This window comes from Crocuta crocuta, unplaced genomic scaffold (assembly GCF_008692635.1).
Source record: "Crocuta crocuta isolate KB4526 unplaced genomic scaffold, BGI_CrCroc_1.0 scaffold48, whole genome shotgun sequence".
In the NCBI taxonomy this organism is placed as follows: domain Eukaryota; kingdom Metazoa; phylum Chordata; class Mammalia; order Carnivora; family Hyaenidae; genus Crocuta; species Crocuta crocuta.
This window is the reverse complement of record NW_027533089.1, coordinates 4,345,276-4,359,235: the sequence shown is the minus strand read 5'-3', so window position 1 is coordinate 4,359,235 and position 13,960 is coordinate 4,345,276. Positions and strand designations below refer to the sequence as shown.

Below are 13,960 nucleotides of genomic sequence, written 5' to 3'. Positions count from 1 at the left end.
TTGGGTGCCTACGCTTGCTATAGACCATGCTAGGAAATTTGTACTCATTGCCTAAAATACTGACCTTACTTTTTACTCCAGTGTCTCCCAATAACCTTGCCCTCTTTCACTTTTCTTCATAACATTTATAAGTATCTGAAGTTGTATTACTCGTTTACCTTCGTCTTTATTTTACTAACTCCTCCAATAAAATGAGAACTTGTTAAAGGTGGGGGTTTTGTCTTGTGTGTTGCTCTCTGGGCAAGTTGCCTGACACACAGTACTCATTGTTGAATGAAAATATGAAGGATTTAATTAGTTAATCTTAGTTTATGAGCATATCATTGCTGACACATGGCCATTGGAACTGTTTATAAGTATTTGGTGCTGTTTCTTCTTTCTGAGCACTTCTCCACTGGCTCACATTCAAACAATGGTTGATTTGCTTTTGCCAAAGAAAAGTGAATAGAAGTGATGTGTGTCTTTGGGGGTAGACTATTTAAAAGCCAGGCACTCACCACTGGTTGCTTTCCCCTCTGCCAGAGTGAATGCATATGTTCCAAATAACATCTCCTCTGCCAGCCTGCGTCTCGTTTAGGCTGGTTACTAAATACATCAGAACCTCCAAGTGAACTTTCAGTGGGCATGTATGTACCAGAAACAAACAATAATTACTTTGGGCTGAGATTTGGGGGTTGACTGTTACTGTAGTAAAATTTAGTGTAACCTGATTGGTACAGAGATTAGTGGGTTTATATAACATGGTCTAAATCACAGAACTGACAATGGCAAAGTGAAGCTTCAAGCCTTTCTGTCTGTGCCTTGTTCACTATTGCAGAGAACCACAGGCAGTAAATAGGGTATATTAGTTTTTTAGGGCTGTGTACTACCAACTGGGTGGTATAAATAAGAGAAATGTATTGTCTTGCAATTCCAGGGGCTAGAAAACTGAATCAAGATGTCAACAGACTTGATTCTTTCCAAAGGCTGAGAGGGAGAGTTTCTTCCATACCCCCTGCCCAGCTTCTGCCAATTCAGCGACAGCTTTAGAGTTCGCTGGCATGGAGAAGCATCACCCCAGTTTCTGCCTTCATCCTCACATGGTATTGTCTTTGTGTATGTTTGTGTCCAAATTTCCCCTTTCTGTAAGGACACTAATCCTACCAGATTGGAGGCCCACTCTCCTCCCATATGACCTCATCTTAACTAATTATGCTTGCAACCACTCTTTCCAAATAAGGTTATGTTCTGAGATACTCAGGATTAGGACCTCAGCAAGTTAATTTTAGAGGACACAGTTCAATCTGTAATGACAGAAATAGAAATGCTTGCTTGGTCTGTTACCCAAAATGAAATTATATATGTATAATTGATATATACAGTAATATTTATTATTATAATACTTTATTTAATATTATTAAATAGTTTATATGTTTATGTACTTTATATGTATATGAATTATATACATAATACATTATAATAAATGCATCATTATAAAATTAACACATTTATATCAGGGTATAAGCAGTATACAACAATTCCATAACTATATCTAGATTAACCTATATAGAAGAGAATTTAGTTTACTATTGCTTCTGCTATCCCTTCAGTGTTCCTGGAAATCTGTTGAATTAGAAAGAGGCAATGATAATGGAGAAAAAAAAATGGAGATGAAAAATAGCAATGCTATCTTTTTAAAATATATATTGTTAAAGTGAACAATGTTAGTCGCAATTGATGGTGGCCCAGCTGGTATGTCCATATGTCTTTAGCATTTTGAGATTAAGACCAAGTATTCAGAATAAATATAAAAGCATCTGAAATGGTATGGATATGATCCCAGATGCTGTCACCATATGTCTTAAGAATTTCTCGCTTAAAAAGACCAGGTCTATATTATTTGGCTTATCTAGTCTAAAATACAAGTTGATCTTTCTTAACACAAAGTACCAAATCACAAAGAAAGCAATCTAACTAAAACAGCTTGAAATTTTCATAACATTGAACTTTTACCTTCAATCATCGCAATTTAGGATCTCAAAAGTTTAAATTTCATGTATAATCAAATTGTATTAACATCGAACCATACACTAAACACATTCTCTATGAGAGCAAATGTAATTATTTGACATCTATTTGCGTTCTTGCAGATTATGCCATAAGATAGCATCTGGGAATCTCATGTTACACTTTCTTACTTTCAGTGGCGGGAAAAAGTACCCTACTTTAAATACACTTACCCACAACAAATATAGAATTATGGTCCCACTTTTGACGATCACATGACTTTATTTATTTATTTATTTTTATTTATTTATTTCTAGGAGAGAGAGAGACAGCGTGAGCAGGGGAGGGTCAGAGAGAGAGGGAGACACAGACTCTGAAATAGGCTCCAGGCTCTGAGCTGGCAGTCAGCACAGAGCCCGATGCGGGGCTCAAACCCACAAACCGCGAGATCATGACCTAAGCAAAAGTCAGACGCTTAACCGACTAAGCCACCCAGGCACCCCATGATCAGATGACTTTAATTCGAACCCTATAGAAGGCCATCTGAAATCAGTAGCACAGCAATTAAATTAGAGTAGCAGCAGTGAAAAAACATTTATCACAAAGCCCATACATTTTATCTCATGAGAGAGGAATAGAGTCCACTTCATCCTAATTGACTTAATTTTACCTATAATAACACCCTTGTCATCTGTGTTCCATTGGCCTCCTTCAGTTAGTAGGACATAACTATAGAAGATGAAATTTTAAGGGTGTGGATAGCTGTTATGGACTGTCCCTAAATTCATATGTCGAAGCCCTGAACCCCAAAGTGACTGTACTTGGAGATAGGGCCTCTTGGGACATAACTAAGGTTAAACGAGGTTCTAAAGAGTGGGCTCTAGTTCTGATAGAACTAGTGTCTTTTTGGAAGAGGAAGAGACACCAAAGCTGTTTTTCCTTGTGTGCACACAGAAGAAAGGCCATGTGAGGACACACAGAGAAGGCAGCTGTCTCCAATCCAAAGGGAGGATCCTCACCAAATATTACTTTGATCCTGGGCTTCCAGGCCTCAGAACTGTGAGAAAATACATTTCTATGGTTTAAGGCACCCAGCCTGTGGCACTCTGTTGTAGCGGCCAGACTTGACTGATACAATAGCAGACTGGAAACAGGTCAGAAGGTGGTTAAGAGAGATTTCAAGACAAGAAATAATGAGAATTAACAGCAGAGGGCAGAGAAAATTATAAGAAGGTAAATAGGAAAAAACTCAAATAATCCTTAGATCAAGGAAACAAATCTCCTATATGACTTCATAACTCTTCATAACTCCCAAGAACTTTATTTTATTAAAGCACAAAAAAATGATTCATGCTCAGAAGGCTAAGTGGGTTAAATTATGTTATTTATGTACTAAGGCAGAATATGAGCAATATAACTTGGAAAGATTGCCTATAGTATTAAGCTTGAGTTCTATAGAAGAAAAAATCACTTTTCCTGATCTCCCTTCTATTCCTTCTAATGAAGAGTCTGTATAGCTGAGATGGCACTCTAATACAAATACATTTCTGTTCACTCATAAGACCAATATTTCTTAATTTGGGCATAGAAAGCAAGTGACCAAATAATTACAATAAAAAGAGATCTATATAGGGGTGCCTGGGCTGCTTAGCCAGTTAAGCAACTGACTGGCTCAGGTCACGATCTCATCGTTCATGGGTTCGACTCCTGTGTCAGGCTCTGTGCTGACAGCTCAGAGCCTGGAACTGGCTTCAGATTTTGGGCTTCCCTCTTTCTTTCTGCCCCTCCCCCACTCATGCTCTCTTTCTCTCTCGCTCAAAAATAAACATTAAAAAATTAAAAAATATATATCCCTATAAAGGTCTCTATATGCTTCTACATATAATATACAACATATATACATATACATATATGTATGCATATAGATGTAGACAAGCAGTCTTTACTTCATACAGAAGCGTGGGACCATAAAAAATAACCATGCAATCTGAATCTCTGCAGAGATGTTTTCTTAAAAAAGTGTTTATTTATTTATTTATTTTGGGAGAGAGAATCCCAAGCAATTCTGGACTATGAATGCAGAGCCCAATGTGGGGTTCAATCTCACAAACCACGAGAACATGACGTGAGCCAAATGCTTAACTGGCTGAGCCACCCAAGAGCCCCTGTACAAGGAGATCTTAATAAACAATGGGAGAAGTTAAAATTTATCTTTTACCTTAAACTTTTTTGTCAAAACATTAAAAAAGTTTCTTACTCCAATTTTTAATGTATAAGAAATAAAAAATAGCAAAACTAATATTTATTCAGTATACTGTAATTTAAAGCATGAGACTTTGAAAATACATTTTTTCTTTCTCTATTAAAAATTTACCCGAACAGCTTTAACACTGCTTGCCTCCTTCCTGTCATATTAACTTATGACATGGAGTATTATTTTCTATGCCTTGGTTAATTGTCATATTCCTTTCTTAGCTTGGATCAGCTACCAATATTTTATCCTTTTCAGCTTTCAGTGTTGTGAAATATTTCCAGGAAAAGCTTTCATGTGAAGTTGGGTGTTTTTGTCCGAGTGACTTCCTCTGACACATCCTCATATTTACATCACAAATTCTTCTCATTTTCATTAATATACTCACTTTTCCCTCAACTCTTCTGGCTGTTAAAGCGAACACTGTTCATTCTCAGTTGATGGTGGCCCAGCTGGCATGTCTGCATGTCTTCAGCATTCCAAGATCAAAACCAAATATTCAGAATAAATATAAAGGCTTCTGAAATGGTATGGATCTGACCCTTGATGATGCTGGTGGTGTTGACATTCCCATGCTGAGCTACATACATATGTTTGATGTGCATCTCATTTTCAGCATTATTGCCTTTTCTTCTTTGCTTTCCCGTCCATCTTTGTTGGCTACTTCCCTCTTTTAATTTTGCATTTTAAAAAAATGTCACATAAAATTATCACAGGGAGACAAGGAATCAATACAGTTGAATACTTTGCTGTCTGTGCATGAACCAAATAACAAATTTGCAGTGACCATTGGAAGGCTCTAAAAATGTCACTGATCATCACCCACAGGTGTAAACATAGTGATCTCAGAACAAAGGAACTAGCAGCAACATTTGTACTTTATGCAATAACTCATAGTTGTTATACCACGGTAACTAAAATAGTTAACTAAAATATGAACTCTGTTGTTGGGGAGAGTGGTGTTATTAAACCAAACTATGTCTTAGCTTGGGCAGCTGTAACAGATGACCATAGACTGTGTGGCTTAAACAACAATCATTTATTGTTCTAGAAGCTGAGAATTCCAAGATCAAAGTGCTGCACAAGAGATCTAGTGTTTGAGGAAAACCATCTTTCTGGTTTGTAGGTAGCTGTCTTCTCATGTCTCACATGGCAGAGGGCAGAGAGAGAGAGGAAGACAGTCTTTTTCTCTCTTATGATAATGGCACCAATATCAAGAGGACTGTGCCCTCATGACCTATGACTTCATGATCCAAAATCCTCGTCTCAAAATAACATCACAATGGGGATCCAAGCTTCAACATACAAATTCTGGGGAACACAAATATTCAGTCCCTAGCACCATGGTATCTGAAATTTGTGAAAATAAAAATTGCATAAAGTAGGCGCATACACAACACACATACACACACAATGAGTCAATCATAACCTGGTTTTCTATTTCACTTATTCTTTTTCCTCCTTCAGGTTTTATTCTTTTGCTTCAACTTTTTTCCTGTTCTTTCTGCTCAGGTGCTTTTCTTATTCTCTCTTCATCTTCTTATAAAATTATGACTACTTCCTTTTTTGCTGTCTATAGAAGAAGGCATAGGAAAGCTTTCTGGGAAAATCTAGAAAAGCTTCAGCAAGATCCCCATTGTTTTCAGTTAAGAACTGGTTGGGTAATTCTCTAGCCAGTTTATCAAAAAGACACTTTTGGGGTGTAGTCAGTGATTGGTGGGGTGGCCATTTTTGCTCATACACAATGAGCTCACCTTCTATTGTCATTTGTGGGTGCCTTGTGGGTATCTTATGAGGAAAAAAAAACTCTTTCCTTAATAATCTGAGAAACTCAACTCAGGGGGGCACTGCTTAAACATTTTTAAGGTTTAGCTGTAGTAAGAGTTTATGGAAGATTGAATGCTAAATGGCCCTTATTCTCTATCCATCTTTGTATCCACATTTTGCAATGTGACTTGCCAGCTGCTCCTTCAATCCTTGTATATGGGCTGGCCTTGGGACTTGCCTTAGCCAATTAAATGAGATGGAAGTGACAATGTGTCAGTGCCTGCATGCTTCTGCTCTGTCTTGGACCCCTCTGTGACGAACCTTAGCAAGCCTGAGGCAGGTTGAGAAACCACAGAGAGAAAAGTTCAGATGTCCCAAATGAAGACACCCTAGACCAGCCTACAGATGACCCCCATATAGTGAGAACATCTAGCCAAGATCAGCAGGTCTTTCTTTCTTTCTTTTTCTTTTTTAAACATTTTTAATGTTTATTTACTTTTGAGAGAGAGATGGAGTACAAGTGGGGGGGGGGTAGAGAGAGAGGGAGACACAGAATCGGAAGCAGGCTCCAGGCTCTGAGCTGTCAGCAGAGAGCCCGATGTAGGGCTCGAACCCACGGACTGCGGGATCATGACCTGAGCCGAAGTCAGACACTTAACCGACTGAGCCACCAAGGTGCCCCCAGGTCTGTCTTTCTAACCAGTTTAGTTGGCATATTGCTAAGTGTCTGGTGTACAGAATTAATCAGTCAGTATCTGCTGAATGAAAGAAGGCTCAAAGGTCTTCTTGAGTAAGAGCAGTACCTCTAGCGAAGCTTGGTTAATACTCGAAGTGTCTCACTCACTGGAAAAGATTTTTCTGTCTGTATCTAATATTAATGTAAAAATAGACCTATTTTATCCTTCTGGGAAGAAAGATTTTTTTTTTTCTTTCCCCTCTTCTGTATAGGTGATAGTGTTTCAGAGCAAAGTGAAAATGGACACACGTTTATAAATGCAATAATATAAGGTAAACAGGACACGTTTGTTAGAATCACTCTTTGAGTTTTCATCTGAATGATAAAGGTGGTTGTATGTCCACTCATCTATACTTTCTTAACTGGAGGTCCTTGTGAGCAAGGCCACAGACCTGAAAATGTCAGCCTGAGTTTAGAACATAGATCCTGTAATCCATCCTGACTCACAAAGCTTGGCGTGGGGGGAAGACATATTTTTTTTTATTAAACCTTGACCATGTCCCGAAGTTTATCAGACTAAAAGCCAGCTATAATCTCAAGTAAAAGGGATAGGAAGAAGAGCATAAATACTCTTATTTTTTTCTTTTTAGATCTCTGAGAATCACTCTCTTAAAATTGAAAGAAATTTCTTTAATTGATATTTTAAAAGAATCCAAAGTTCCAAAATTCACGTCAAAGCCCATGTCTGGCCAATTGTGAGAAGATTAATGTTTCTAAGACATAAATAGAACCATTTGACATACGTCTGGGGAAGCTTTTTTAAAACATGCAATCAACATTTAATAAATGGTGTCCTAGAGACAAGAATAAGATAATTTACATCTATTCCTTAGCAACTTGCTCATACGGAGGAGGCAGATTACATAGTAGAACGTATACCTGCTCAGCATCCCAGATAGTTTCGAGGGGGTTCTGATTTGCAAACAAGGAAGTTGCTGAGATCCCAGGATAGCCCACGGGGTACAGCTGCCCAGAGAACTGGTCTAAGGTCAGCCATTGTGCTTCCTTTGCACACATTCGCCTGTCACTCTGAAATTCGACTTCCATCACATTAATAACATCATGTTCTTTATTCATCTACCCTTAAGAAAGGATTTACCCCAAAAATATACCAAGCTTAATTTTTTTAATTTTTAAAATTTTATTTGAAAAATACAATACACAGCAGAGAATTATGTCTTCCCCTACTGCTCTTTCACAGAGGAAACTATGGTAAATGTAACTGATATTTGGCTAGGATAGATCCTGAGAAAAGAGAGGCCCAGTTAGAAGTGGAAAAGAAAAAGTCTGTCAAAGAAGGTTCACCTCTCTTTTAACATAAAAGAGCCTTTTAAATAATCTTAGGATTCAGATGAAACATGTGCAGAATTTCTGCCATGCAAACAGAGACTACTAAAATTTCCAGGCTCACCAATTTATACTGATCTGGGCCCCAAGTAAGTAGAATAAAAAGATGTCTATATCAGAAAAGTATGTGTTTGCCTGCTTTACTAAACTACATATGTACATATTTACAAATTAATAATTTCTTAAATGTATTTTTCATTATTTGTAGTGATAGCTTCGTGGTTCAGGGCTCTTTACCGGCTTTGGCCCTATGCATGTGTATCTTTTTCTTCTTCTGGATTCCCTTCATGGCATGACCATTCAATGTCCAATCTTGAGCCCATGAAATTTAATATTAGAGATGACTTTACTCTGATCCTGGATAAAACCTGGGTTTCTGAGGAATTTATAACTCTCGCATTTGGACCACGTTTAGCAAGGTGCAAAGACAATATTTGCATATGAATATGTAGCTAAGGCTTCCAACAGGAAAAACATCCCAAACTGGCTCCTTGGAAAACTGATTCCAGAACCCACAGAACTGATTTAACTCCAGAAATCTTACTGGTAATCCTGCCTCCGAAGACATTACAATCATCCTTTTCACATCCATTCCCTGTAAGTGAATTCCCCATTACTGTTATTGCCTTAAAAAGTCATTAAAGACGATGAAGCCTTTCTAACATTTCGTGTGTTTTAAATTTCCAACAAAGTTGAATTGCTATACAATTCTGAATTTGGTATAATATTGATTTTTCTGCTTTTGGCCCTAAGAAAATTGTTTTAATTCCCGTAGTGATGGAGAAGAGCAAGTAAAATCTATTTGGGGAATAATGGACAAGTCTTTGGTTATATTTATTTGCTGATTTCTGTTGAAATTACAGAGAAAATTTAAAGTTTATTTTCTTTAATACTGTCAAGGTTAGGAAGATTCATTTCAGTCAACTAACTACTGCTGATGTAAGACAAAGTTACCCAGGGTTGCTTTAAAGACTGTGAAGTTATTGTAAAGGAGACCATTTTATGGTGTAATTCTAGCCCCATCATCTTCCTTATATTGATACGATTTAATCCTTCATTCGAGATGCTCACTGTGAGTTATGTCATCGGGGCTTTTCCTGAGGGGTAGGGCTCGGAGCTCGGAACGCGGGGGGGTGGGGTGAGGATCACGGGAGAGATATCTGATTTAGGTTTCGACTTTACAAAGCACCTCACTTCTAGACTCTTGACATTATTTTTAAAGAAAATTAAAAATAAGTTACCATATAATTGTATATCTGAAAAGTGTTCATTCTTAAAATATTTAAAATACAACATAGCTCTTATAACTCTATTTTGGTATTTCTTCATTTTTTAAAAAACATAGGTAGTTGTCCAGGACTCTGAAACATTTTGACATGTCCAAAATGATACGATAGCTGTGGTATTTTTGAAAAGAATACGTTTTGGGTCAGAAAACCTGAATTTAAATTTTAACTGCCTCCTACTAGTTGTATGGAATTGGGCACATTGTTTACCTTGACTCGGCTTTATTTTTCTCACTTATAAACTGAAGCGATTTTCAATGATTACACAGGGTTACTGTAAGGATTAAATTAAATTATAAATGAAAATGTACTTTATAAACTATAAAGTACTATAAAAATGGAAAGTAAAGTGCGTTAACCACATTTCTGGAATTTATAGATTATTAATTATGTCAGAGTGTGGTTCCTTCCTGTTTTAAATTATATGGAATCTTGACTGTAAAAAGCCTAAGAATGGAGACTTTCACCCCTCTTGAGATGATTTTGTTGGTGGAAAATTGCTCAATATGAAGCAACGATTGCTGATTTAGTCACTTAAAATATCCTAAACACTGTCTGCATTATTCAAAAGCCACAAATCAACGATTAAACCACAATTGTCAGGAACAGAAGTCCAAATAAATAATTTTTAATTATGATACATTACTTATTACAGTAAAAATTGGCATTTTCCCCTTCAAAAGCAGAAGCACCAGTCTTAGAATGTATAATATGAATGGTATTTTAAGTGAAATATAGCATAATATTATGTGCAAACATTATTTTAGTATAGAACATACTTTCTAAAAGTAACTTCACACACTGAAATCTGTTAGAATGGAAATAATGTCATGCTGAATAACAACATAAAACCCCCATGACTTTCAAAGTCCACTTCAAATGAAACGTGGTATACTGCTGAATAGGCATAAGAAGAACTAAAAAAAATTTTTGCCCCAAATGGAGGGATTTCTTATACAATATGATTTGTGTAAAGGTTTCTTTTCACATAGTCTCAGTGATTCCGTGAGAAACTAAAGTGAATGTTTTATTTAAGAACTGATTTTTTCATTCGGTCATCACATTTTATTTAACACCTACTTTGTGCGAGGCTTTGTTGTAGGTGCTTGGGAAAAAGAGAAGAAAGACACAGCCCTGCCCTTGAGGAGCTCACAGTCTAGTGGGGGAAACAGATAAGTTGACACTGATTTTAAAATTATAAAAATTATTAGACAACTTTATAAACTTCTTTTGTAATCAAACAAACTTTGGGTGTTATGAATGGATGGTGAAAAGGGACGATGTCCAATGCAGTGACAAACCGTCTGCTTCAATATCATGTGACTTCCGCAAAGGCGGTGATGTGGTTCTGAAAGAGAAAAAGGAATTACAAAATCAGAGTCCTGGGAAAACTGGCTTTGCAAAAAATATAGTGCTTTTACAAATAATCATTAGCTTAATATAAAATTGCAGCCCGTATACGTTTAAGTTGCAGAAACATGCATTTAAATTATATGTATTATTACGTACACTTAACTGCGAATGATGTATTTTATTCAATATTCTTAATTAACCAAATAGATTAAGGTGTTATATTCAAAATTAACACTGAAATTTGGAGAGATAAAAATGGCAGTCCCAGACACGTTAATATTCTGCTCACTGTTAATGGAATTTTAATGCTACGTGTTGGAGGTTCAGATTAATTGCTCCTTTGCATACAGCGAGTCGGCGAAATGCTGGCCGAGAGGCTTGTGCTGGTTGACAAAGATCCCCTTAAAGGCTTCATTTGCTTTCTACTATTATTCTAGTGTTTTCTAGAAATAATTGATACACATTGCTGTGTAAGTTTAAGGCGTGTAGCATGATGGTGTGATCTGCATGTTGTGAAACCATTACCACAATAGCTTTCGTTAACATCTACCTTCTCACAGAGATACAACTAAAAGGAAAAATATTTTCCCTTGTGCTGAGAACTCTTAGGGTTTAGTTTCTCAAAAACTTTCCTGTGTATCATATAGCAGTGTTAGCGAGTCAACATATTTTGCATTTCATTCCCAGTACTTATACCTGATAGCTGGAAGTTTGTATCTTTTCACCACCTTCCTCCAATTCCCCCTCCCCCACACTTTTCACCTTGGATAACTCAAATCTGATCTTTCTTTTTTTTTTTCCCCTAGGTGTGAGTTTAGTTTTTTTAATTAAAAAAAGGTTTTAGATTCTACATATAAATGAGATCATACGGTATTTGTCTTTTCCTATCTGATTTTTTTCACTCAGCATTATGCCTCTAAGGTCCATGCATGATGTCACAATGGTAGGGTTTCTTCATTTTTAAAGCTGAATAATATTCCATTGTGGGTATATACCACAAGTTTTTTTTATACATCCATCCATCAATGGGCACTTAGGTTGTTTTCATGTCTTGGCTATTGTAAATAATGTTGCTATTGACGTGGGGTACAGATATCTTTCTGAGTTAGTGTTTTTGTTTCCCTTACATATATTCTCAAAAGTGGAATTGGTGGATCATGTGATTCTATTTTGAATTTTTTGAGGATCCTCCATCCTGTTTTCCATAATGGCTGCAACAATTTGCAATCCCACCAACAGTGCACAAGAGGTCCCTTTTCTTCCTAATGCATGCCAGCATCTGTCTTTTTGATGATGGCCATTCTAACAGGCATGAGGTGATATCTCATTGTTGTTTAATTTGCATCTCCCTAATGACTACTGATATTGAGCATCTTTTCATGTACCTTTTGGCCTTTTGTATATCTTCTTTGGAGCAATGTCTTTCGTGTCCTTTGCGCATTTTTAAATTAGATTATTTATGTTTTGCTATTAAGTTGTATGAGTTCTTTATGTATTTTGGATATTAACCCTTATCAGACATATGGTTTGAAAATTTTTCCCATTCCATAGGTTTTCTTTTCACTTTGTTCACAGTTTCTTTTGCTGTACAGAAGCTTTTTAGTTTGATATAGTCCCACTTACTTATTTTTGGTTTTGCTGCTTACATAAGGTATCATATCCAAACAATCATCACCAAGATCCCTCAAGGAACTTTATTCTTATGTTTTCTTCTAGGATATTAATGGCTTCAAGTCTTACATTTTGGTCTTTAATCCATTTTAAGCTAACTTTTGTAAGTGGTGTAAGTATAGGTCCAGTTTCATTCTTTAACATGTGAATATCCATCATCATTTATTTAAAAAAAAAAAAACTATCTGGGATGCCTGGGTGGCTCAGTTGAGTAAGTGTCCAGCTCTTGATTTTGGCTCAGGTCTTGATCTCATGGTTGGTGAGATAAAGCCCCAGGGTGGGCCCAGTGCTGTCAGGCTCTGTGCCAACACATAGAGACTGCTTAGATTCTCTCCTCTCCGCCCCTCTCCTGCTCACGCTAGCACATGTGCATTGCCCTCTTTCTCTCTCTCAAAATAAACTTAAAAAAAAAAGACTATCTTTTCTCCATTGAATATTCTTATCTCCCTTGTCAAATATTAGTTTATTGTATACAGTTGGGTTTATTTCTCAGCTCTTGGTTCTGCTCTGTTGGTCAATTTGGGTTTTTGCCAGTTCCATAATGTTTTGATGACTTATTTCTTTTTAGTATAGCTTGAAATAAGGATGTGTGATGCCTCCTGCTTTCTTCTTTCTCAGTATTTCTTTGGATATTTGGGGTCTTTTGTGATTCCATATAAATTTTAGAAGTGTTTTTTCCAGTTCTGTATAAAATGCCATTGGAATCTTGATAGGGGTCGCACTGAATCTATAGATAGCTTTTAGTAGTAGTATTCACATTTTAACAATAGTAACTCTTCTAACCCATGAACATAAGAGTTCCCATTTGTGTCTTCTTTGATTTCTTTCATTGGTATCTTGTAGTTTTCAGAGTAGAGATTTTCACCTCCTTATTTAAATTTATTCCTAGGTATTTTATTATTATTTTGATGCTGATTTCTTTTATAGAAAATTCATTGTTATTGTATAGAAATCCTAATGATTTTTATATGTTAATTCTGCATTCTGCAACTTTCTAAATTCATTGTTTAGATATAACAGTTTTTGGTTGAGTCCTTAGGTTTTCTCTATATAAAATCATGTTATCTGTAAATAGAGTCAACTTTACTTCTTCCTTCCTAATTCTGATACCTTTTATTTCTTTTTCTTGCTTAACTGCTCTAGCTAGATCTTCTAGGACTATGCTGAATGGGAGTGGTGAGACTGGGTATCCTTGTCTTGCTCCTGATCTCAGAGAAAAAGTGTTCAATATTTCACCACTGAGAATGATGTTAGTTGTGGGCTTGCAATATACGGCCTTTATTGTGTTGAGACAGGCTCCTTCTATGACTAATGTGCTAAGAGTTTTATCATGAACAGATGTTGAATTTTGTCAAATCTTTTTCTGTCTATTAAAATGATTATATGGGGGCACCTGGGTGGCTTAGTCGGCTAAGCGTCCGACTTTCGCTTAGGTCATGATCTCGCGGTTCGTGGGTTCGAGCCCCGCGTCAGGCTCTGTGCTGACTGCCAGCTCAGAGCCTGGAGCCTATTTCAGAGTCTGTGTCTCCCTCTCTCTCTGACCCTCCCCTGCTCATGCTGTCT

General features: G+C 36.7%; 1 protein-coding gene across 1 annotated transcript in view; it reads right to left on the bottom strand.

Annotated features, from left to right (window-relative positions):
* Positions 1-9,985: 9,985 nt before the first annotated feature.
* The window catches only part of PLPPR5 (phospholipid phosphatase related 5), a 127,659-nt gene continuing 123,684 nt past the window's right edge, over positions 9,986-13,960 (bottom strand). The window contains exon 7 of the mRNA XM_077746072.1: positions 9,986-10,721. Coding sequence (XP_077602198.1) covers positions 10,689-10,721 — 33 coding nt within the window. The 3' untranslated portion in view covers positions 9,986-10,688. The remainder of the gene's footprint in view (positions 10,722-13,960) is intronic.